General features: G+C 44.3%; 1 protein-coding gene across 12 annotated transcripts in view; it reads right to left on the bottom strand.

Annotated features, from left to right (window-relative positions):
- The window catches only part of anks1aa (ankyrin repeat and sterile alpha motif domain containing 1Aa), a 103,953-nt gene that overhangs the window by 16,241 nt on the left and 62,425 nt on the right, over nt 1-25,287 (bottom strand). For 5 of the 12 annotated variants that reach the window (XM_086159609.1, XM_086159605.1, XM_086159603.1 and 2 more), the window contains 3 exons: nt 15,823-15,879; nt 14,555-14,624; nt 10,320-10,435 (listed from right to left, as the gene is read on the bottom strand). In XM_086159609.1, coding sequence (XP_086015735.1) covers nt 10,320-10,435; nt 14,555-14,624; nt 15,823-15,879 — 243 coding nt within the window. The remainder of the gene's footprint in view (nt 1-10,319; nt 10,436-14,554; nt 14,625-15,822; nt 15,880-25,287) is intronic. The other 7 variants (XM_086159599.1, XM_086159610.1, XM_086159608.1 and 4 more) reach the window with 5 other exon arrangements.

Here is a 25,287-nt window from a genome sequence, read left to right as displayed (position 1 = left end):
GCCTTTTAGTGCGGTGAGCCTTATGGTCGTGAAAATACGGTACACGGGCCTGAGTTTGACACATGCAGTATAGACGCACAATATTCACCCTCTCATTCACACGTTAGACATAGAATATATAGAAAGACATTCACCCTCTCATTCACACGTCATAGAAAGACATGCAACATTCAGCCTCTCGTTCAAACGATTGATGGATACATGCAATATACAGGACCGTCTCAGAAAATTTGAATATTGTGACAAAGTTCTTTATCTTCTGTAATGCAATTAAAGAAAAAGTTAAAAAAAAAATTACTTTTTCATGATATTCTAATATTTTGAGATGGAATTTTTCGGTTTTCTTAAGATGTAAGCCATGATCAGCAATATTAAAATTATAAAAGGCTTGCAATATTTCAGTTGATTTGTAATGAATCCAGAATGTATGACATTTTTATTTTTGTAATTGCATTACAGAAGATAAAGAACTTTATCACAATATTCTAATTTTCTAGGACAGTCCTGTATGCGCCTTATAATGCTGTGCACCTTATATATGATTTTTTTTTTTAATTAATTTCATAAATAGTGTTATTCATTTCATAAATAATCTTATTATTTTCTGATTGTTTTTTTTTTTCATATCAAGATCCCAGAAAGGGTTAATTTGACCCTGTCATTCACATGTTATATTCTCATGCAACCATTCACATAGGTCAGGGGTTAGGAACCTTTTTGACTGAGAGGGCCATAAAAGCCAAATATTTCTAAATATATTTCACCGAGAGCCATAATAATATAATAAATTAAACATGTCTTACTTTTAATGCGACCTCTGGTGCTGCATGGATTTGTTCGAAGTGTCGCTTTATATTTGACCGTTTCATGGATGCAATTTTATCACTGCGTATTAAGACATACCGCAGATCCAAAATGCGAATTCCTTCGTCCTCGCAGCCTGGAATGAACGGTAATCATCGTCTTTTTTTGTTTTTGCCATCTTTTCTGTTACACGGATAAACTAGCTGGCCATCTGATAAAATTAATTTCTTCACCTTTACGATAACCCGGACGGACGTGCTCGGAAGCCATCGGTTCCCGACCCGACCGAAGGGTGACTCGTGAAATTTATCTTCAAATTGAATTTCTGTTTACTTTAAAATGACGTTATTATGAAGAATTATGACAAGTATTTTAAAATCAGTTCCATTCACCCTTTCATTCCCTCTCGGTATCGGTACATACAAGCATTTTCCTAAGATTTATAACGGCGGGGCGGCTCAGAACTCGTCCCACGTGAAAAAAGAGGTGGCTTGAAACGAGTCCACCGATCAACCGGTCAATTCACAAACAATCAATCACAGACCTTTTTTACCAATTGATTACCTTTCGGGGGCACTTTAGCAAGCGGCAGAAAGAGAGAGGGAGTTCATCTGGTATCTCTTGGACTTTAAATCGGTGAAGGTCAAACGAGACAAACAAGCAATCAACACATTTCCCTGAAAGTTAAACGATTTCTTTTTCCTTAAAAATCGATGAAAATATCAACAAATAGTAATCAAGTTCTTGTAGCGGTAATACTTTTAGCAATACTAGGAAGAATTTGGGTGATTTGGAGGTGAAGGGAGGAGGCAGAGGTGCAGATGAAGATGTGGAGGTTCCTCTCTGGATCAGAGTCCATCAGAGTCCATCAGAGTATAATACCGTATTTTACGGACCTTAAGGCGCACCGCGTTATGGGGCGCAATATCAACAACGGGTCCATTATCATACATAGGGCGCCATGATGAGCATCTCTTTGTCCGAGGATATTATATTTGAATTGAACTTACAGTCCCCTGGGAGCATCCAGCTGACGTAAAAAAGGATAGGTACACTAGAGGAGGGTTGTCGTTGCCTTACCGACCAAGTTGGGTATTCGCGGGCGGAGCCAGAAACTTTTGGTCAATAACACGTCTCGGGCTGCGGAACAAGCTAGTGAGCTAAAGGGGGAAGCATGGTAGCAGGGGAGGTTGCTAACGGAAGATTTGGCTTTTGGATCAGCTATGTAGCATGGAGGGGGAGTTGTCCGGCTGGATTTCACTGTTAAGCCTTCTTGAGGTGTCCTGAGCCCTGACTCGACGAAACACCGATGACGGAAGGCGCACACTGATACCCTTCAGGCTGTCGTTGGCTAACGTACCTAAGTGGTGTCTGGCCGTTGGGGTGGTAGCCTACTGGTAGCTTGCTTGTTGTTAGCTTCCCTATGGCCTCCCTGATGACTTTAGCACACATTGTCCTGTGTATTAATGAATGTCAGCGAGATGCTAGTTCTTGTGCGGATGAAAAAAAAAAATCACCGAGAAGAACCTCCTAGAAAGTCATCGATCTTCGTGTCGCACGCTATCGCTGTTGCCTTGAGTCAATAGGAGGCTGTAGAGACGCTTCTACATGTTCTTCTTTGTTCAATTTTGTCCTCAGTTTTGTTTCCCTTGGAAACTCTGTTTGGTCTTCTTTACTCGCCGCACTGCTTGCTACCTCAATTTCTGTAGTTTCCATACGAATCACTTTATATATGATTTTTTTTTAAGATACGAAGCGCGACGGCTGGTTCCAGCTGGTTTGTCGGCTCATCCTGGTCCCCGTTCTTGTCCGTTTCATTGCTTTGGGGAGGATTTAGATTGTTTTTCTACAATTTCTTACAATTCTTCTTCGCAAAGACCGTTTCGCCTCAAGTCGTACCTTGTCAGTCAGTCCAGTCTTGACATTAAGAGGTGACTAAGTCATTCCCCGAAAATACTGTAAGTTAATTTGGTTTTTAAAGTTCGCTTGTAAATAAAGTGGGTCCGGTTGTACGTGCACAGCCATCCTAACCATGGCGGCGAAGCAACGACATCCCTCTGGCTGACTTTCCAAAGGAGCAGCAATTGGAAAGGGAGGGAAAGCGCACATCAGCACAAATCGGTAAACATCGATAGAGCGCGAGCCGGGGAGGTTGGCGTCGGCCCTCTTGCCGTCCATCTATCTCTGCTTTCCCCTCGTTCCCTCATTAAAATGCTGCTCCTTCCCCTGCCTTTGCGGTCCCATCGGTTTTCCGCCGCGTGTTTCGCTAACCGTGATCGCCCGAAGGGACCGGCAACACGCCGGATATGTGTCGCGCAACCAGCAGATCCTGGGAAAAAGGGGTAATAGACTGTGCAAAGACAACTACCGTATTTTCACGACTATAAGGCGCACATAAAAGTCTTGGATTTTCTCCGGCGCGCCCTATAGTGCAGTGCGCCCTGTGTGTGTTGTTGTTGTTGTAAGGCGGACGTAGTAGAGAACATCATGAGAACGTTAAAGGGGGAAGTGTGGGCGTTGATTGTATATAAAAGAACGGGTGTGTGCGTTATGCAGAACATCATTGTTTTAACAACCCTGAAAACATGGCCGACAAACACATCCAGCCACATGCTAACATGGACGAGGTGCCGCTCAGTTTTGACATCCCAGTGAGTCACTGTGGAGAAGAAGGGGACCAGCACGGTAGCGATACGCACAACGGGGTACGAAAAGTCCTCTTGGAGACCACGGTTTCACTAAGAGTGGAAGGCAGCAAATGGATTGTAGACACTCGGGCTAACGTGTCCGCCGGCACTGTTGTTCCAGCTTTCGCGAAAGCCGGCATCATTTTCTGACAGTGAAGAAAGTGAACCTGGCATGTTTGACGGAGATTTAGCGCAGCTGTTATAATCAGAAACAGAGGATGAGGACTTCGATGGGTTTGATTGATGACGATTACCGGTAAAAAAATGTGAATACCAAACTCAGTTTAGCTCCCACTCTGTTTCTTAATACGCAGACTTGTATGCTTATGTTTGTGTTGTTGTTGTAAGGCAGACGTAGTAGAGGACACCATGAGAACGTTAAAGGGGGAAGTGTGGGCGCGGGTTGTATATAAAACCCGCGCCTTATAATCAGGTGCGCCTTATGTATGGGTTAAATACAATAATGGCCCACATAACTGAGACTGCGCCTTTTAGTATGGTGCGCCTTATGGTCGTGAAAATATGGTACTTGACCATTTCTTTCTTCCATTCTCTTCCCAATGGAGACGGGTAGAAGGGCAAACGATACACCCTTAGCATCTGTATGACCGAAAATCGATAGCCAATCCTCTGTCTTCTTCCAATTCATCTGTAGGCATCGGTGGGAATGACTTTGAATTGAAACCGCGCCGCTTTGCATTCATTAAACTGTGGAAAATAATATACCGAGGACGAAAAAAAAAAAAAAGAAGAAGGGAAGGACACGCTGTTGGACCGAGATAACGCAGACGCCGCCACCAAAGTCAAAGCCGGATATCCTGAATTTACTCTTAAGTCATGCTTCTTTTTCTTCCCCGGTAAAACCAAGATCCTTCTGAAGAGATATTTCCATTATTATGCGGCGGGTCGCCACCGCGGGCTCAAGCAAATGTGCTCATCTCTAACCGGCTGCGTGGACGCCGGCTCCAAACAAAGTGATCTCGCTGCGGAAGCGTGCCCGTGACAGTCGCCCGGAATACCAACTAGCTCTGAGCTGCGCCGGCTGACCCTGTCGCGGACGGGAGGGCGGCAACACCCGCCGTGCAAAGCTTTCCTTTCGTCCGTGGTAACATACCGGCGCCGCGAGACGACGAAAAGCACCTGATGCTTGTTTTCCTGCCTGGATACGATTCAATCCCTGCTGCTATCGAGCCACATCTGGAGCGAGGCTGCAGGGTCTGCACGGACACCGGCTTCGAATACCGTAATTTCCGGACAATAATCCGCGACTCTTTTCACGTAAACAATTTTGCGGCTAATATATGGACTTTTTTGGGTGGGGGGGGGGATGCTAACGAGCTTCACGCCGCTAAAATATTTATCCTCGTCACATCGGACCGATGAAATGGGCGGGAAATTCTGAGTCCCTTCAACTCCGACACCGAAAAAGACGACTTTGACGGTTTTAGTGCGCAGGAGGAAGATCGAGATAGCGATCGGCTAGCCGCTAACGAGCTTCACGCCGCTAAAGCGTTTATCCTCGTCACATCCTCGATGAAATGATCGAGAGATTCTGAGTCCGTTCAACTCCGACACCTAAGAAGACGACTTTGACGGTTTTAGTGCGCAGGAGGAAGCCCGAGATAGCGATCGGCTAGCCGCTAACGAGCTTCACGCCGCTAAAGCGTTTATCCTCGTCACATCCTCGATGAAATGATCGAGAAATTCTGAGTCCGTTCAACTCCGACACCTAAGAAGACGACTTTGACGGTTTTAGTGCGCAGGAGGAAGATCGAGATAGCGATCGGCTAGCCGCTAACGAGCTTCACGCCGCTAAAGCGTTTATCCTCGTCACATCGGACCGATGAAATGACCGGGAAATTCTGAGTCCGTTCAACTCCGACACCTAAGAAGACAACTTTGACGGTTTTAGTGCGCAGGAGGAAGCCCGAGATAGCGATCGGCTAGCCGCTAACGAGCTTCACGCCGCTAAAGCGTTGATCCTCATCACATCCTCGATGAAATGATCGAGAAATTCTGAGTCCGTTCAATTCCGACACCGAAGAAGACGACTTTGACGGTGAAGAGCGCAGGTGGAAGCCCGAGATAGCGATCGGCTAGCCGGTGCGGCTTATATTGAGGTGCGCTCAATAGTCCGGAAATCACGGTAGCTAATAACGTTGGAGATACTTGAATTAAAACCGAGAGATGATTCCAGAGCTGCCGTCGGGTTTCGACTTCAGCTGTTTAAATCAACCTTTCTCTGCAAACAGAAAGACTTCCTGACAGCCGAATTCGATTAACGCCCCTCGATATCTCGGATCGGTATAGCTCCATCTCATTTCATTTGACTCGGCCTCGATTTCCTTTAGCGCCAGTTCATCTGAGCGTTATTTATGGGCGTTCTCGTGAGCCGAGGCGTGTTCAGAACGGCAGGAGCCACGACCGTTCGATGCAAAACTAATTTCAGATCAAGCCTGCAGTTAAGTTGTATTGAATGCTGCAAAGCGTTGTCCGGGTTCCAGAAAGGCCGTTGCCTCCAGGCTGCATCTGGTGGATTTATCTGAATAAATCTGGCGGTGATATCGCGCGGTACGGCTAAAAGGCCACGAGTAACGCAAGAGTCGTGACAATAATTCACTTTCGGAGCGACGAAGACGAGGTGACTCAGAGTGCGATCGGCCTTTTCGGAAAAGGGGACAATTTCCCATTTCCTGTCGATCTAAACCGCTTTGCAAACCCTTGTGCCGTTTTCTGAAGGCCGGTTGGTCCTTAAGATGTGTTTGAAGATGGAAAGGTGGGAAAGATGAGAAACTTCAGAGGCCTCATCGCAGAATTTAACGTGACCGGTGCAGAGAGGGAGATGAATGCCGGGTCGCACCGTTACATAAAGTGGATTAAATATTATTCATACGGTGCTTGGCACCTCTGCGACAAATATCACACATCTTAAATCTTAAACCTAAAAAAAAAAAAATTTTCTCACCCACTGTAAATTGTAATAATTTATCTGTATATATGCTCATAACTGTGCAATATTTCATTTCATAACAGCTACATGTACAATATTTTTTCATACTCTTGTGCACTTTCACTTGGTACATAAGACCTTAAGACACTTTGTAGTCTTCACTTGTTACTTTATAGTTTATTTGTATTTCTTATCCCCCCCCCTTTTTTTCCTGTTTATTTAATTTTCTACAATTATTTTTACTATTATTTATTATTTGTTATTATTTATCTATTTATTTTATTTATTTATTATTATTATTATTTATTATTTTACTATTATATTATTATTACTATTATTATTATTATTGTTAAGTTTTCCTTGTAACACTGGCACTACAACTTCCTTCGGGATAAATAAAGTTGTTCTTATTCCTAATTGTCGTCCTGAAATTAACAACTCTCCAACTCTCAACTAGTCTTACTAAGAATCCTGAAAGGCAGGATTACTAGTGACCATTACTTGTGCCTCTGTACATACTGTACATACAGGACTGTCTCAGAAAATTAGAATATTGTGATAAAGTTCTTTATCTTCGGTAATACATTTACAAAAACAAAAATGTCATACATTCTGGATTCATTACAAACTGAAATATTGCAAGCCTTTTATTATTTTAATATTGCTGATTATGGCTTACATCTTAAGAAAACGCAAAAATCCTATCTCAAAATATTAGAATATCATGAAAAAGTAATTTTTGTTTTTTTTAATGCACAACAAAAATGTCATACTTTTTGGATTCAATACAAATCAACTAAAATATTACAAGCATTTTATTATTTTAATATTGCTGATTATGGCTTACATCTTAAGAAAACGCAAAAATCCTATCTCAAAATATTAGAATATTATGAAAAAGGAATTTTAGTTTTTTATTGCATTACAGAAGAACTTTATCACAATATTCTAATTTTCGGAGACGGTCCTGTATATCCAGTGTATTCAGTGCTAGCATAGCTTGCTAAGATATTAGCATTTCAAGGCTAAACAAGGCGAGAGAAGAACGGCGTATTAACATGCCAAAAAAAGTGAAAAAAGAAAACTCTGCGGGTAAAAGTCGCAATCCGACCGGATCGGGAAAAAAAAAAAAAAACCTCACACTGTTGGCGATCGCGAATCTGTCATCTGAAATCTTCGTCACAAAGGTTTCCGGAGCAACACGAGACGTTTGTTTGGTCCAGAACATGAGATGATTGGATGCTCGCACTCTATTCATGAAGCAACGCAGGAAACTTTTGGCAAGAACTTTCCTGTTTACTCAGTCCATCCACATCCTGCGTGTTAAAAAAAAAAAAAAAAAAAAATCCTCCAGTTGTTTTCCTTTTTTATGTTTGCCATCTAATATCTCCTCCATCACTTTCCCGGCACATTAATCGGTCCCTTATGATACGAATTTAATGCGTTCCAAGAGTGGGTTCGAATTTTGTTTGTTTTTCTTGTATCTTAAATGAATTTTTCCTCATTTAAAATAACAGAAAACAAATAAATCTGCTCCACACGCCCCCAAAAAACCTAATTTAATAAGGCTATTAACACATAAAAACCTTAAAAAAGAAAGATATTGATACTGTAAGGGACATCAAGAGACATCTCTATTTCTATTTATTTTAACAACTATACTGTAATTGTTACGCCGCTGTGATAAAAGAATCTCCCCTATGAAGATCAATAAATTATATCTTATCTTTATCTGAAAGGAACGGTGGAAAAGACAGTTGTAAGGCCGGTGATGCCGTTTGGCCGAGAAATGTAACTTTATGAAAAGACAGAAGGCTGGAGGTCGCAGAGATGGAGATATTGAGGTTCTTTTTGGGAGAAACCAGGATGGATAGCATCAGGAGAAGGTCAAAGATGGTTGGGTCATGTGCAGAGGATGGATAGTGAATATTTGTATATATATATGTATATATTTATAGACGAAATGTTGGAATTGGAGGTCTAGAGGAAGACCGGAGAGAAGAATCATGGACGTGGTGAGAGAGGATATGAAGTTAGTTGTTGTGAGAGAGGCTTTTCTGGGCTAGCTAGCGGCAGTAGCATCCCGCTGTTTTTAAACTCCACGTCACGGACGGCGGCGACCACGTCGTTGTCAAACGCTCGTCCCGCAGATCTGGGCTCCGATCACGAAGAGAAAAACTGAGCGACGGCTCGGATCTCATCCGAGTCCTCGGTCGACGCGCTCGTCGGTCAAGGTTCCAGCGTACGTGTTATTTCACACGTCCACACCTTCTGGTGCCGCATCATTTCAATACTACGACTACTTATAAAAATAAGATAATGATTAATTAATTCATTAGATAAATAATAAATAAGAATGATAAAGGAATTGATGACTTAATCAATTTATTAATAATAATAATAATGATAAATGAATTGATTAGTTAATAAATTAATTGTTATTTTTAAACTGACAATAAAAATAAAGATGAATTAATTCATTGGTTAAATAATAAATGAGAATGATAAAGTAATTGATTAATTAATTAATATGTATTATTACATATTATTATTATTAATACTAACAATAAAAATAAAATAATGATACATTAAGTAATTAATTGGGTAAATCATTTTAATAATAAATTCAATTGATCAGTTAATTAATAATAATAATAATGATAATGACAATTTAACTGATTAGTTAATAAGTTAATTGTTATTATTAATAAAATCAATAAAAATAAAATAATGATAATTAAGCAATTAATAGGTAAATTATTGTAATAATAAATTCAATTGATCAGTTAATTAATAATAATAATGACAATGATAAATTAATTGATTCGTTAATCAGTTAAATAATAATAATCATAACAATAATATAATGATACGTTGATTAATTAATTGTGTAAATACAACTACTAATAATAATACATTCATTTACTAATTGATCAGTTAACAAATAATAATAATAATAATAATAATAATAATAATGACAATAATAATGTATCCTTTATTAATCCCCTGTGGGGAAATTCATGCTCTACAATTAACCCCTCATGGATGACCCATGAGCAGAAGCCTGCCGTCCATCCAAGATTTCGAAGAATTCACCATGACATGGATATCTGAGAATTCCACCGGCATCATTAAGAACTAAAAAACCTAGAAAAATCATTCCAGTCCCTGGTAAGCAAAGCCTCTCAGAATCCAGTATTTTTCGCACAATAAGGTTATGTCGTATTAAAGTCTGCCCTTGGCTGAGTATGGGTCGCAACGTCAGGCAACGTTAGATAACTATTTTTCCTAATCAGCCTTTATTAATTAATCCCCGCGGGGGGAATTCGTTCTCTGAAATTAACCCATCATGGATGAACCATGAGCAGTAGGCTACCGAAGGCTACCGTAGGCTAACGTAGGCTACCGTAGGGTACCTTCGGCTTCTGTAGGCTACCGTAGGGTACCTTAGGCTACCGTAGGCTAACGTAGGCTATCATAGGCTACCATAGGGTACCTTAGGCCACTGTAGACTACCATAGGCTACCGTAGGCTAACGTAGGCTACCCCGAACTGCCAGGGAAGCAGTTAGGGGTTCGGTGTCTTGCTCAACAACACACTAGGAGGAGGCGGGAATCAAACCAGCAATGTTCGGACCCAAAGACGATCGCTGTGCCTCCCGACACACCACCAACCACCAAGAAAATATTGCCAGCGTCGAAAAGCAAACCGGCATCACCGCAGGGAACGAGGCCGCAAGACGATTTCAGCAAATTGAACTCCTCATACCACGTCAACGGTATGATTCCAAGACCGAAACTGTGAACACTTGCGATTTCGATAAAGCGAAGGAGCCGACTTCGACCGAGTCAACACACGAACCACCGGGGGGAACTCACCATGTAGTGAAGGTCGTCGAATCCGTTGAGGAGCAGTTTGCTTTCATACTGGGGCAGCCCGACGTGCTCCAGCCAGTCCCCGACGGGCTGATCCAGCAGCCGTCCCGCGGCACCTGCTGACAGGGGAAAGCGCTTCAGGAGGGAGAAACCTTTGAGGCGGTAGCAGCGACACTCTGACGACGAGACGTGGCATTGCCACATCATTCTCGGCCAGCAGAGCCGAGCGCACCGGCAGCAGGAAGGCGGGGGAGACAGTGTCCTCTGTGGACGGGGCGTCAGCTCCCACGGGGGCCGAACCAAAGATCACCCAAGATTGATTAATGTACCCCCGGGAGGGATTTTGAGGCGGGTGGCGCCCGCCGGCTAAATGGTCGCAGGATTCTCAGGCGTGACGGTCAGCCGGGAAACGGTCCGAAGCATCTTGAGGCTCAATGTCCAGAAGTAGCACTTTGGAGATCTTTTTTTTTTTTGGGGGGGGGGGTAGCGGGAGTCGGAACGGGTCCGACAGGGAAGTAGCAGGTCCAGACTCAAGGAAAGTTCTTGAAAAATAAAAAATGATTGGTGACGGAAGAGCTGGAGATGGATTGGGAGCGAGGCGACACCGGACGTCTGGCAAGAGCCGAGAGTTGCTTCACTTGCGCAAGGGCAAATGAGCGATACTGATACTTCCTTCTGAATACATGAAGATCTTAACGCTACGCTCTGAATTCATTCCTCAAACCGAAGCGTGTTTTCTTCCCGCCGTTGCTGAGCATACCTCTTAGTCATCGATCCCCGACTGCATCCCAAAAGCACTTCCTAAAACTTGTTCTCAAAAGAAAATGAATGGATACTAGTCCCCCCCCTTTCCCTTACAAGGCCGGTCTCCTTTCCCACGATATTCCCACGTCATCGGTCTGACTCCGGTCGCCCCCGGAAGCTCGGTTCACTGAAGAAAAACCCTGCGATGGATCCAATCAAGATACTTCTCAAATCGCTGACCCCCAGGATGAACTCCTCTGTGGCGCTGAAATGATCTTTCCAGTTCCGGCGGCGACTTTCTATTAAAAAGAATATATAAAAAGCAGCTTGTGGTCCACCGACGGCCCCGGAGTGAATCTTAGCGATGCCGAGGTGGCGTCCATCTATTGTCCCAGCTGGCACTACTCTGCAGCCTGCAATTCCTCTCTCCTCTCTTACTCACTTCCCTCTCTCTCTCCCCTCAATGCATGCCGTTCTCCACCTCCCTCCACCCCCCCGAAACCCTGCAGGTGGCTGCTTTCTGTCAATGTGAGCTACCGCTTCAGCTACGGACTCCCGTCCGTCCTGATTTGCATTCTGCCTTTGAGTTTGCGCAGCATCTCTCTGGATTCTTTTAACGCTAATGTGGACCAATCGGGCGAAACCGCGAGACCGGGCAGAACTGAAGGAGGGCAAAGGGCGGTCTGAATGAGAGAGAGAGGAGAAAGAAAAAGAGTGTGTTTGGGCTTCTCATGCAGGACAAACGCCGAGCCGCCTCTCCGGCGAGTCCCTTGATAGCCTGCTGACAGCAGCCCGATTGAGACCGAGCTTTAGCGATGCGGCTGAAAAGGTTGGGCCGCCGCCGCCGCCGCGGCGCAGGGAAGCGGATTCCGGCCGGGCGTCTCTTACAGATGGAAAAGACGCCGCCGGTAAAGGGGGCGTTCGCTCATTTACTGCAGTGTTCGCCGCTTTCCTCGAGTCAAAAACAAGAGCCCTTCGCATGATATACGTGGCGGTTAATATTTAAACAGCTCACTCCGGCGTCGGGCAAAACTTATACAAGAAAATGGAAAAAAAAAAAAAAAAAAAAACGGATGATGTTTTGCTAAGGAGTAGCCCATCTGCTGCATCGCTTTCATGTATTTAAAAGGGGGGCTTAGCCAAAGTGTAAACTAGAGTATTGAATAATGGGAGCGTGAAAGGCTCAAGGGAAGGAGTCAATTGTTCGGGTTTATATCCGCGGTCTCTCCAGACATCATTCATCAACTCTTGACAAAAGGCTTTTAAAAAGCCTGATTAATTCCTTGGAAGGCAGGTACCGAATCGTCCTCGTTCACACAAAAACATTAGCTCCGATGATTCGCCTCTCGGGCACTTCGGTCTTGAGAAAAAGGTAAACTCCTAGGTATGTGCGGCCGTCGCCCGACAATTCTGGACTCACAAGCGGCGCTTGAAACGAGTCCTGCTGGAACCGGCGTCCAAAAACGAGGATCCGTGGACTCCTCGGTCACGAAGCATACCGCGGGGCGACTCTTTCGGGTCCCCTAAGGGGATCCAGACGGAGGGAACCAATTTGGTCGCGAAAGATAACCGAGCGGATTTGCAAGAGACTGGATTCGTGTTGCAGGAGGTCAAGCTATAGTTATTAAGCCCTTAAGCTAACAAGAGCCCCTCTTCTTCTCTTCAGGGGTCATCGCAGCCAATCATCTTCCTCCACCTCTCCTCTGCATCTTCTTCCCTTGCACAAACTAACTTCCTGGCCTCTTTCCATCCTTCCTCTCGGCCTCCCGTCTGGCAGTTCCAACCTTCTTCCCAGACCTTCACCATCCCTCCTCTGCACAGGCCCAACCATCTCAGTACAGAACATCTAACATAAGCAAGAATCCCCATCGCTATCGGTCTTTTTAAAAACTTGCTTCCTGTTTTTTTCCCAGATGACAAGCAAGAAAGCCCGGTTATTGTTGCCTGTCTCCGACAAACATCACTGAAAGGAACTCCCGCGTGTAACCGAGGCATCTCTAAAATCTCACGGGAGGTCGGTTGATGCAGGAAGTGCGTGAGAGCGGAACGTGAAAACCTACCGGACTACCTTTTAGGACACTTCGGTGTGGATGAAGTGCTTCGCGGGAATGGGAATACGCTTAGGCACCAGCGCAGACAGAGGCAGGTCATACGTAACGGTGCAGACGACACGCTAGGCTAAGCTATAAGGCTCCCTGCTGGTCGGCGCTCGTTGTGAACGCATGATTCGAACCCCGATTTTTGCCGGGATCCTTTCAACGGGGTCAAGACGCTGATGAGAACAGTCGGGCAAAACCGTACTCTCCTGGATGCGAAAAAGCTAGCCGCTAGAAATTAAGCCGCGACTGTCTTTGGATCGCCTGTCCAATCGATATTTTGATGCGCAGAGAAAGAAAACAGACTCGAGAGCATTCTGAATGTGCTGACAGTTCTTTCAACTACCCATCTTGTAGGATTTTGTTGCTCAAATCCAGTGACGTGCGTTGAGGTTAATGGCGAGTGAGGCACTGAATCATGAGCGCCCCCTACCAAGAGGCAAGAGAACTGCGTGCCTCACCTAGAAACTAGTAACATACATCCAGTTGTTGACAAAAAAAAACACTGCACGATGGAAATGTAGTTCTTTTAGCAAAATAGCGAAATACAGAGAGACGACAATACGGTCCACGTGCAGAGCATGTTAGCAGTCAGCTGTCATTGTATAATAAATAAATATAACAATGTCGTTCCTTTTTTTTTCAAGATTGGCAAGTGAGGCACTGCTTCTCCTGCCTCCCCTGACTGCACCTCACAGCTCGGATAGTGGATATCTGAGCTATGGATATTTTAAGAATGATGATATTTAGGCTACATATGGAGACATACATGTGTTATAAAGACCTCTGTTTCGCGAGTCTTGGCCTAACAAGGGTATCCGGTGAACCCCCCTGCATTGGTGTAAAACACATTTGCTTTATTTCCTTTCTGAACTGCAAATTATGGCTGTGTTTATGTAACAGGATAAAGTGCTGAGATTTTTTTTTCCAGTCATTCACTTTTATTGCTGGAAACCTCTGAGACGGATGGACGGACGGGCGGATGGATGGATTGACAGAGCGGTGCAGTCGTAATGTTTAATGCATCTGACCAGAATTGAAAAGTTCATCTGGCATCCGTAGCGTTCATATATAAAAAAAGAAAACTACTTGGTATCTGCTAGCTGCACCGACCCCGAAAGGCCACAGCTTCCCGAAAACACCCGCAAAACAAACACCTGTAAAAAATCTAGCAAAACATGCATGTTTTGCTAGCATGTTTTGCTAGCGTGCTAGCATGTTTTGCTCTGCACTGGGACCGTATTGCTCCAAGACATGCATGTTTTGCTAGCAACTTGTGCAACTTGTGGGGGTCGTTCTCTTGCCAAAGGACACTTCGACATACCGACAGTCACGGCACTGTTACCGTGACGCCATTAAACGCTTCAAACATCGCTAACGTTTATAATGATACTGTACCTGGAGTGGCGTATTGCTGATCCCTGGAAAAATCGATGCCGGCACCAATCAACGTCATGATCTTCTCAATCTGGGGAGCAGAACAAAACAGGAAGCTCAGTCGCCGTAGCGGTTTAGCCTTTACCGCTCCCCCGAAGAGGAGAGAAAGGTTGCGACACCATCCAAAAAAAACCCCAAAAAACAGGATAGTTCATCCCAAAATAGAAAACATTGAACACACTAAATGTCACACATTCACTGAATGGTCTTGGTGAGAGTTGCCGATGACTCGCACCGCAACCGAAAAGATTTGAAATTGGTTTGGAAAGCACAAAGCTGCCCTTATCCCCGCAATTCACAGTAGAAATCCTTCGAGTGGATATAAAGGACGACGTGAGCTATCATTTAAAAATCAGCGGGACCCGAGATTATCGCCCTGCAAAAGAGAATGACAGCATAATAGCGATTGTGGTAAGATTGGCTCACAGGCGTAATACTTTGCAGAAGTACAACTATCTTATTCATGCATGCAAAGACCCTGTTTCCAAAAAAAACATGTTTCAAGCATTGATTTTTCAATAACAAGAGCAAAACAAATCGAATCAAGCCTCATTTTCTGGCAACGACTTTATGCATTTCTACATGATGCTTGCCGGTGTGTCCAGGATTTGCCGTTTTCTTCAAGAGTATTCGCCGGTATCCGAAATTCCGGCTGACATCTAAATATTCACATCTCGCCGTGACGACGAGGATAGAGACCGTCGAAGGACAACTTTTGGATCGACAAGTGCTGCTCTCACACTTGTCAGGGGCCGGAAGTCCGTCTCCTTGTCGTAAATTATCCCGAGCACCGAAAATGTGAGGCTATTCACAATCGTTTAAGGCCTTAAGGCTAACTTTAGCGCTAAACCCGACCACCTCGCATCGCTGAATAGTTCAGAAAACCCCGGCAGTGGACTGCAGTTGTTGCATTCTTGTCATGAGTCAAGATATCCACAGAGAAAACAGCGAGAAATAGGAAAATAAACGGGAGCAGGATCAGATCTAGGTTCGAAAAAACATGAAGCACCAGTCAGAAGAGGCTGCGGTTAGACGAAATAGCTCGAAGCAAATTAAAGCTCCTTGACTTCCCTGGAAGCTGAAATGAATAATCGCCTTGATTATGTCATTTCAAAGAGGGTTCGTGAACTCCGAAAGTATTCCCATCTCCCGCTCCGAAGAGTGCCGTGACGAGGAGAGCACCAAATCCCAAGAGGACCAGAAGATACTTAGGAGGACGGGCGTCTTACGTTGTCAAAGGAATTAGATCTCCGTGGTTTTGTGGCGGGGGAGGCCGTCGGTGTCTGCTGAAAGAGAATCCAGACCTGGTTTTTGATTTGTTTCTATTTTGAGAATACTTACCAACGCCGTGCAAGTACGTCTAGATTTGTAAAAATACATCACTTAATCGTCTGCATAGACATGATGCTGATTACGTAGCCCGAGTTGGATGAATCGTGTCAAAGTGCCTCACTCGAAGGTAAATAGCCCTTTGGCGCCTTGCGGTTTCAAAGCACTTTATAATAGATAGCGATCACGCGTTCACATGTTTTAACTAGGTAACCGGGTGCTAACCGGCTTATCGGGAGCAACCCGGGCATCGGCGTCCTGCCAGAAGACGATCGAACGGCCAACGGAGGGACGCCCATCTGATCCGTGGTACGATGTCAGATGATGTGAGAAGTTTGAGCATCTTGAAAAAGACCAACAAACTGGCACTATTGAAATATAAAAAAAATAAATAAATAAAAAATAAAAATGTCATTCTTTCGTTCTTCGTTGAGTTAAAAAGGAATATTTTGATATTTGCTAATTAATAAAAAAGCAATACCATGATATTCGCTAATTTGAAATATAAATAAGCAATATTTCAATATTCGCTAATTAATAAAAAAGCAATATTTCAATATTCTTTAAATTCAAAAAGTTTGCGATAATTGGATATTTGCTATTTAAAAGACTGAATTGGCAATATTTCGATATTAGCTTATTAAAAAAATAGCAATATTTAGATATTTGCTAATTTAAAAAATGGCAGAATTTTGGAATTTGCTAATTACTAAAAAAGCAATACTTTGATATTTGCTACTTTTAAGTATGAATAAGCAATATATTCGCTTATTTTAAAAAAAAATCTATATTTCAATATTCACTAATTAATAGAAAAGCAATATTTCAATATTCACTAATTTTAAAAAGTTTGCAATATTTAGATATTGGCTATTTAAAAAACTAAATTAGCAATATTTCGGTATTAGGTAATCAAAAAAAAAACAATATTTTGATATTCCCTAATTTTTAAAAATTCCATTATTTTGGAATTCGCTTATTAATAAAAAAGCAATATTCTGATACTTGCTAATTAATAAGATAAAAAAGCAATATTTCGATATTTACTCATTTAAGAAAAATTCCGATATTTCATTATTCGCTAATTAATAAAAAAAAAGCAATATATTCGCTGATTTAAAAAAGTTTGCAATATTTGGATATTTGGAATTTAAAAGACTAAATTGGCAATATTTCAATATTGTCTTATAAAAAAAAAGCAATATTTCAATATTTGCTAATTGATAAAAAAAGCAATATTTAGATATTCGCTATTTTCAAAAAGTTTGCAATATTTGGATATTGGCTATTTAAAAAACTAAATTAGCAATATTTTGATATTTGCTAATTAAAAAAATAGCAATATTTTGATATTCGCTTATTTTTAAAAATTGCACTATCTTGGAATTCGCTAATTAATGAAAGAAAGTAATATTTCGATATTTGCTAATTTTAAAAAAAGCAATGTTTCGATAATGGTCCTTTGGAAATTATTAATGTTCAATCTGACCTCCCCACACGGCTCCGTCGGGTGTCCCTTCGTTGGCGGTTCGATCGTAACCAGGGAAAATAATGTTGCTTCGAAAGCCTTGTTGTCGAGCAGTTGAGAACCCAGGATGTTACAAAGCTTAGTCGGGAAAAGGTCTGATTTGAAGCGCCGGAGAAAAAAAATAAATGAGTTAACTCCGGATGCAGCCCTGCACTAACCACATTCAAAGTGCATTTCTTAATAAAGAAATCTTGAAGTGAAGAATCTTTGAAGTAAGTCTTCAACTCCTGCTGCTAGCGGTCAGAAGAGAATAAGAAAAAGATACTTTCCTGCCAGGATGAAGCTGAATTTCATCACCGCGAATGTGAGAGACATTTTCTATTCATGAAGCCACAGCCAGACAATGTCGCCAATTAGGGAGGCGGCGGTGAACGAAGGCCGCTAATCACACGTTTGATGGCTAAGATCGCTCACACGGCGAGCTGCCGCAGCTGCCGCGGTAACGAGGACGGCTCCCGTCGGACGAAGAGGCCCTGGGTTGAACGGAAGCGAAGGTGTTGGGCGCCACTTCGGATCCGGGTTCATTATACACCTCACCACCTGCAACTCCGCTGATCTGAAGGCTGCCCGGAAAGGTATGCGCTCTCCGACACTTGTCTTGGCAACTGGACTTCAATTTCTTCACTTGAAAAGAGGTTTCTTCACTTCTAATGACCTGTTGGGAGTTTCCCGATAGAACCGCCATGGTTTTGGGCGGGTCTAGGTTATGGTGGCTTGTTATGTAGATGTAAGAGTTGGTCCTCCATTAGCATAACAACTCCCTTAGACGGCGTTTCTGCCGATCGACTCTTACATTTACATCATTTCCTGCGTAATTCTGTACTTTTTTTGGGGCTCGCCAAACCCAGCCAACGGGGCAGTACCCGCGGAAGTCATGGGGGGATTTTGCGCGGTATGCTTAAGTACCGTCAGCAAAGGGAACAGAGAATGACTAGAAGAGGTGATGGAAATGAGGCTTTTTGTGTCTGTTAACTGAAACAGAACTCTGGAGGAGAACTTTGAGTTGCCCTCGAGTGGAAGTACTGCGACGCTCGGCACGCATGGGAGGTCTGCGGCCGTCAACGCTCAATGTCTGAAAGGTACGTACCCATCAACTCACTTAGCATGAGCAGAAATTAGCCCAATTCCCAGTCATCCGGGTCACGGTGAAATCTTATTGAGATCTTCTCGTCGTGGCAACCGGACTTGAATTTCTTCACTTGAAGACGGTTCGCCCCTCACTTCTTCGAACTGAAGAAACCTCTTCTGGGATGAGGGCGGGAACGTCTTCAAGTGAAGAAATTCAAGTCCAAGTCATTTCGACAAGAATTCACCAGGACCTGGAGGACTTAGAACCTCCACAGACAAGCTCTCCAACACCTCGCACTTGTACTCCCATTACTGCCGCATCTGCAACTACCATCTGTGCGGCTGCCGAACTCCACATAAGGTGTGGCTAAAAAATGACTTTCTGAAGAGATAAGGCCTTTATTTCCCCAAACACCGAAGCACGAACTGACAACACAGCGGTGCGATCAATGTTTCCTATTAGCTTGCTTGTCGCGTAAGGTGGGAGGGAGCTAACGGCTAAGGTCCGGGGAGATTTAGAACTAGCCACCATGAAAGGCGGTTGTGGTCGAATATTGGACCTGAGGTAAAAATATCCTTATCGGGGTTGGGACAGTGACTTCCACAAGGTGGAACGCATCCACAACAAGAAGGAAGGCCTCTGGATTCTGCGATGTGTGACCGGACGAGAGAGGAATGTGTTTTTATGCCGCAGGGGTCGGATTAGTACACGGACCTGAAGCGTAGAGGCGTCCATTGTCAGCGAAGCTCAATATGAGCGCGGAGCTACAATGAACGGGGTCAGAAGTCACCAGGGGCGAAAGGGGTGGGAGGAGGTCAACAGCTGAAGAGCCGGCATCGATGAGAGACGGTCGGGGCGAGATTAAAAGAGCGCGAACCCATTTATCAAACTCCCTGGTGAGCCGGCTCGTCCCAGATGACAGAGCGGCACCACTCCATGGTTTATTGTTCATTAGCGCGAGTTGAGAAAACAAGCGTCCGTCAAAGTTGAGGCCGCCGCTTTGCGCGGAACAAAAGGCCACCGTGGAGGGAGCGTGTCCCGACCGGCGGTCTGGCACCGAAACAACGGGCCTATTACCCAAGAAGGCGACACACACCAAGCTTGAAGCTGGAGCCAAGTCCCCAATGCCGTGTTGGGACAAAGCACCGTCAGCAGTCACGTCAACTTTTTCTCCGAAACGATGATAGCCAAATGTCACGCTCATCGCAACGCTGCCTCGGCCACTTAACTTTGCAAACTCCCCCATAAACATATCGTTTATATACAGAAATAAAACCATCAAGTCACTTTAAAAGACTTGGAGTCAGTCGCAGCAAGGGCATCTCCTCTCCCGCGTGACTTCAACATCTTAAAAGTATCGGCTCTCCCGGGTTCCCCCTTTAGCGGGGATAAAAGAATAGATCCGACACAAACGCCCACGCTTCTGCTTGATCTCACCGGATCCGAACATTTTCGGGTTTTCTTTTTCCAGAAAGTAAAGCAACCCAAAAAGTGTACAAGTCTGGCAGTGCAAAGGGGCTAAAAGGAAAGACCGGGTGCCGTTTTTTTTTTTTTTTTAAAGGGTACACTCAGACGCTGCATTTATCAAATAACACAACAAGCCTTCCTCGAAACGTAATAATCAAAGCGGCTTTGCAAGAAATACAGAACGCTCGAAAAACGTCAATTATTTTCCCATTAAAGTCTTTCACGGAAAAGACGGACGAGCCTCCGGCGGGGCCGCCGCCTGGAGGGGAATCAATACTCACAAATGCGGGTTTCATAGCGGCTCTGTGGAGTGCGAACCCAAAATGAAATGCAAAAAGCCGGGACGGCGGCCCTCTCCTCTCCGACTCCGTCTACAGCTCTGCCTCCCTCCTCCCCTCGGCGGAGCTCAGTTCGCTGGCCCACACAATGTGTCCCTCGGATTGTCATCTTCAGTCTGATCCCGAGAACCAATCCCATCCCACATTAGCATGCGCTATACACACCAACACACATATGCACCATAGAGCGCACACACTGAGCTCCTTCAATGGGGAGATGCATAGGCCAGGACCTCATGCAAGTCAAATCTCCTTGTGTTGAAACTCGAGGCGGTGTATCCAAGTGTGTATGTAACGCGTGAAAGGGAAAGGAGGGGCGAGAAGGAGGATATAGATGCACGAGTGCGTGAGAACGGGAATTGTTTATCGGGTTTGTGGGTTCGGCAATATTTTGGGAAGTGGCACCCAGATGCCGTCGCGCCGAGACCAGCCATGAAGCTACCCGGGCGTCTCGCAGGGAGCAGGAAGGGGAGGTATGTCCCGAGCATACCGCTCCGCGTATGGGAAAACATACGTATCGTCAAAGATAGCGAAAGCTCGGATATACCGATCAAACTTTAACCGCTCTCCCCCTTTTCCGCTTTGCCCTTTACGACTTGAATCGTCCCTTTTCAAGCTTAAGGGACAGGACAAGGGAGACGCCCAAATGCCGTTGCGCCGAGATCGGCTACGAAGCTACCTGGGTGTCTCGCGGGGAGCAGAAAAAGGAGGTATGTGCCGAGCATACCGCTCCGCGTATGGGAAAACATACGTATCGTCAAAGATAGCGAAAGCTCGGTTGCACCGATCAAACTTTAACCGCGCTCCCCTTTTTCCGCTGTGCCCTTTACGACTTGAATATCCCCTTTTCAAGCTTAAGGGACAGGACAAGGGAGACGCCCAAATGTTGTCGCGCCGAGACCAGCCATGAAGCTACCCGGGCGTCTCGCGGGGAGCAGAAAGTGGAGGTATGTGCCGAGCATACCGCTCCGCGTATGGGAAAACATATGTATCGTCAAAGATAGCGAAAGCTCGGATATACCGATCAAACTTTAACCGCTCTCCCCCTTTTCCGCTGTGCCCTTTACGACTTAAATATTCCCTTTTCAAGCTTAAGGGACAGGACAAGGGAGATGCCGATCTCTTGCCTTTTGAGTTAGAGGTTCATTAACATTTAATGTCAACCCTTGCATCGGACGTTAGCTGCAGACGCTAGCTCTGCGAAATGTCGAACGACATCCGGAATAGGGTGTCAGAAATTCTCAATAATGCAATTGTTAATCATTGCCAGTGGGAAGCTTTTTCATAACATGCTTTTTGAGGCCCCTTCGGTTTACATTATGCACGCCGCAGCTCGGAGTTCCAACATTAAACATGCACACTGAGGGTCTTCGTGAATAACAAATCCGCCGGCCTGGCAGGCAAAGCGCATAACACAGTCTGACAGAAGGCATGGCAAAGAAACGACATATCCGTCAACGGGCAAAAGAAAGCCTCCTTTGCAAGTATCCAGACGCATAATCGGGTCAAAATCAAATAAGGCTAAAAGTGTTGTTGGTACCCCTAAAACAAATTGTGTTTTGTGACTCACGGGCCGCGGAGGAAACAACATGCACTCCGTTTATTAATAATTCATGGCCGATCGAGATGCTCTGCCAGCGGCCCCTTTTAAAGAAGAACGATGCCTTTAGGGTTGCTAATCAACTAAAACCTAGTAACAGACCCTGCTAATGTGGTCCATGCAGTAAATGAGGCCATCGCTTGGAGTCTATCTCCCCTTTTCACTGATGAAATCTCCCCTTTAGCAAGACGCCCCCGACACAACCTGCCCTCCTGTCACGCGGCTCGCAATCGAGGATAGCGGCACCTCCAGGTTTATCCTTAGCCTTCACCGGGGTGCACGCACTTATTCAGAATGCCAACGACTTAGAAAAGTCAAAATGATCTACCTATTATGAAAATGCAAAACATATTTACCACAGTTTCCAGACTATAAGCCGCTAATTTTTTTCCAACGCGCTTTGAACACGATGGCTTCAACAATGTTGCGGCTAATTTATGGATTTTTTGGGGGGGCTATTAGCTTCTTGCTGCCAACATAGTTACACCCACGTTGGGGTCCGCGTTAACAAGAAACTGGACTGGACACACAACATGGATGCACTCCACAGGAAGGTGTCTATCGTGGGCTCCTAAAGACCTTCTACCAGTCTACGGTAGCCAGCGCACTCCTCTTCTGGTGGAGTGGTTCCAGGACTACCAAGGTCAGCAAGCTAGTGAGGAAAGCTAACTCGGTGATGGGACTGAACCTGGACCAGTGGGGAGGGGGAAGCACAAACCGGGAGTTATCCTGGAAAATCCTTCCCGCCCCCTTGCACCACGACGGTTCATCCCACGCTGGTGCAGAACCCGACCCTTCAGACGTTCTTTTGGCCATCAGACTGGAGAACATACAACTCTGACCGTCCGGAGGTGCATCTGTGCTATCACGACCCCATCCATTCCTTCACGGGTCATGCCCAAACTCCGTTGTCTTTTTTTTTTAATCCTTGTTGGACTCGGCCCACTCGCATCCTGCCCATTTTTGTTTATTTAGTTTATTCTTGTCATTGCTATTGTCGCTCTGTTTATGTTGACATCTGGTTTTGGTTTCCTAATTACACCTTTTCTGTCTTTTTTTTCTCTCCAGTCTGTTGTCCATTCTGATCTTTGATGAAGTCGCTGTTGTTGCTGTTGTTGTTCTCTCTGCAACCTTATGCTAATACTGCTAACGTACCGCCCTTTCAAAAAATTGCAAAAGGAGTAGCAAAGTGAGTAGCAAACTGAGCTAATGTTTTCTTGATGCACTATCATTCTTATCATTATTATTATTATTATTTATTATTAACATTTATTATCGGCCTGTGGTAAAAGGTTAAAATTTAACTCAGAAGGTTGCAAATAAAAAGAAGCACACGATTTTTATGTAATTCTTATTTAAATAATAAATGCCATTGATGTTTTTTTTTTTTTATTTGAATTTCAATTTTAATAAAGTTATAAATTGCCTAGTATTCAGTTTTGCTTGTTTCATATACAGTTTTAAAGCACAACTTGTTTGGGGGTCACTGTAATATCTGGAGGAAGATTTTGTTTCAATAAATATCAATGTTGGCCCGCGATTTTGTCCCGGTTTTGAATTTTGGCCGACTGTGTATTTGAGTTTGACAGGTTTTCTCTCAGCTGAAAGGACAGGAAGAAGAAGAAGAAGAGAGTGGTCTACAGCTTTGACTCATCTAACTTGCCCCTTGACTTGAAGCTGCTTCGGGCTGCTAAATAAAGCTAAATATAGCTAAACCAAGAGCTTCCTCCAGGACAGGGTAAACCCGGGAGAACACGCCACCAAGAGACGATATGAGTCCTTGGATTTTATCATGGATGCTAATTCGTTTAAAACTTGTCTCGAATTATCAGATAAAATAAAGGTCTATGTGAAAAACGGGCGGAATGATTGGACACAACTTGCGTTCAAGATTTTTCTCATTAGCATCCTCCTGCTAGACTTCTAAAGCAGCAGGCTGGAATCCACATTAGCGCAAATGCAGGAAATGACTCTTCGAAGATCTCATTTCCCAAACATGTATGTCCTCACCGGCCTCTGCTCCGCCCAGAGACCCTGGCAGTCCAGTGAAATAGCGTAGCCACGGTACCAACTCTCCAGATCAGGGGTATCAAACGCCCACTCATGAAACAGATTTTGCTAAAATGAAGGCCTTAAATAGCATTAAATTCACTTTCTATTAAAAAATGTGATTAGGGGTGTCAAACGTACGGCCCGCGGGCCAAAACGGGTCCGCCGAGTACCTAAAAATACCTAAAAATGAACTTATTAAAATAGAAATGCAGTTCCTATATAGTCTGCGAGGGGTGCACTGTTTTAGCACAGTGTTAGCAACACGACACAACACCATATGACTTACAGCAGATGGCAGCAATGCGGCTTCCGGATCTGTAAATAGCATTTTTACTTATTATTATTATATATTGTTATTGGACCCGACACCCACGTCAGCAAGATGTCGTGGTCAAAAAAGAGACAAGTGGACATGGAGTGTAAGGTATTCCAAAGAAAATTGGACCACTTCTTATTTGTTTGTTGAGGTTAATAAAAAAACTGTATGCTTGGTGTGGATGCTGCAAGTTTCGGCGAAAAAAATACAACAAAATGCTCGGAGAACTGAGAAGAAAGGGGTGAAATTGCACTTTTCTTAATGAATCTCAGGTTGTTCTTCATGTATTTTTTAAAGGAACACTTCTGTATATATATCTGGTTTACTTTCCGTCTTCTTCTCCGTTGGGCTCCGTACTTCCTGTCCTCGTTCTCTCAATCCGTAAATCTCCTCTCTGGTGTTCCTCCAACCTCAGCTTCCTTCTACCCAGATCTTCTCCATCCCTCCTCTGTCCATGTCAGTCTATCTCCAGAACATCTAACATGTGCTGTCCCTCTAATGGACTCATTCCCGATCCTCTCCGTCCTCCTCAGTCCCGCTGAAAACCTCCACGTCTTCATCTCTGCGGCCTCCAGCTCTGCCCGAGTGTCTCCAAACCAGACCACGGTGGTCGATCTTCTACAACTTCCGTACTCTTATCATCCCCGACATGTTCCTCCACAGCTCTGGACCCTCAGTGCTTAAAATCCTACATCTTCTTGATCTCTGCTCCATGTAGCCTAACTGTTCCCCTTGGGTTCCTGCTCCCTGCTTTCACCAGAGATCACAGTGTCATCTGAAAACATCTTGGCGGTAACCAAGGGAATTCGTTGCGACCACTTGGCGACCGGTCCAGGGTGCTTAAACACCTACACCTTCTCGATCTCTGCTCCATGTAGCCTAACCATTCCCCTCTGGTTCCTGCTCCCTGCTTTCACCAGAGATCACAGTGTCATCTGAAAACATCTTGGCGGTAACCAAGGGAGTTTGATTCTCGTCTCTAAATAGCCCTTTCC

Source organism: Fistularia commersonii, chromosome 14 (assembly GCF_037954325.1).
Source record: "Fistularia commersonii isolate RoL2024-O1a breed Wild chromosome 14, RoL_Fcom_v1.0, whole genome shotgun sequence".
Taxonomy (NCBI): domain Eukaryota; kingdom Metazoa; phylum Chordata; class Actinopteri; order Syngnathiformes; family Fistulariidae; genus Fistularia; species Fistularia commersonii.
This window is presented reverse-complemented; position numbering and strand designations above follow the sequence as displayed.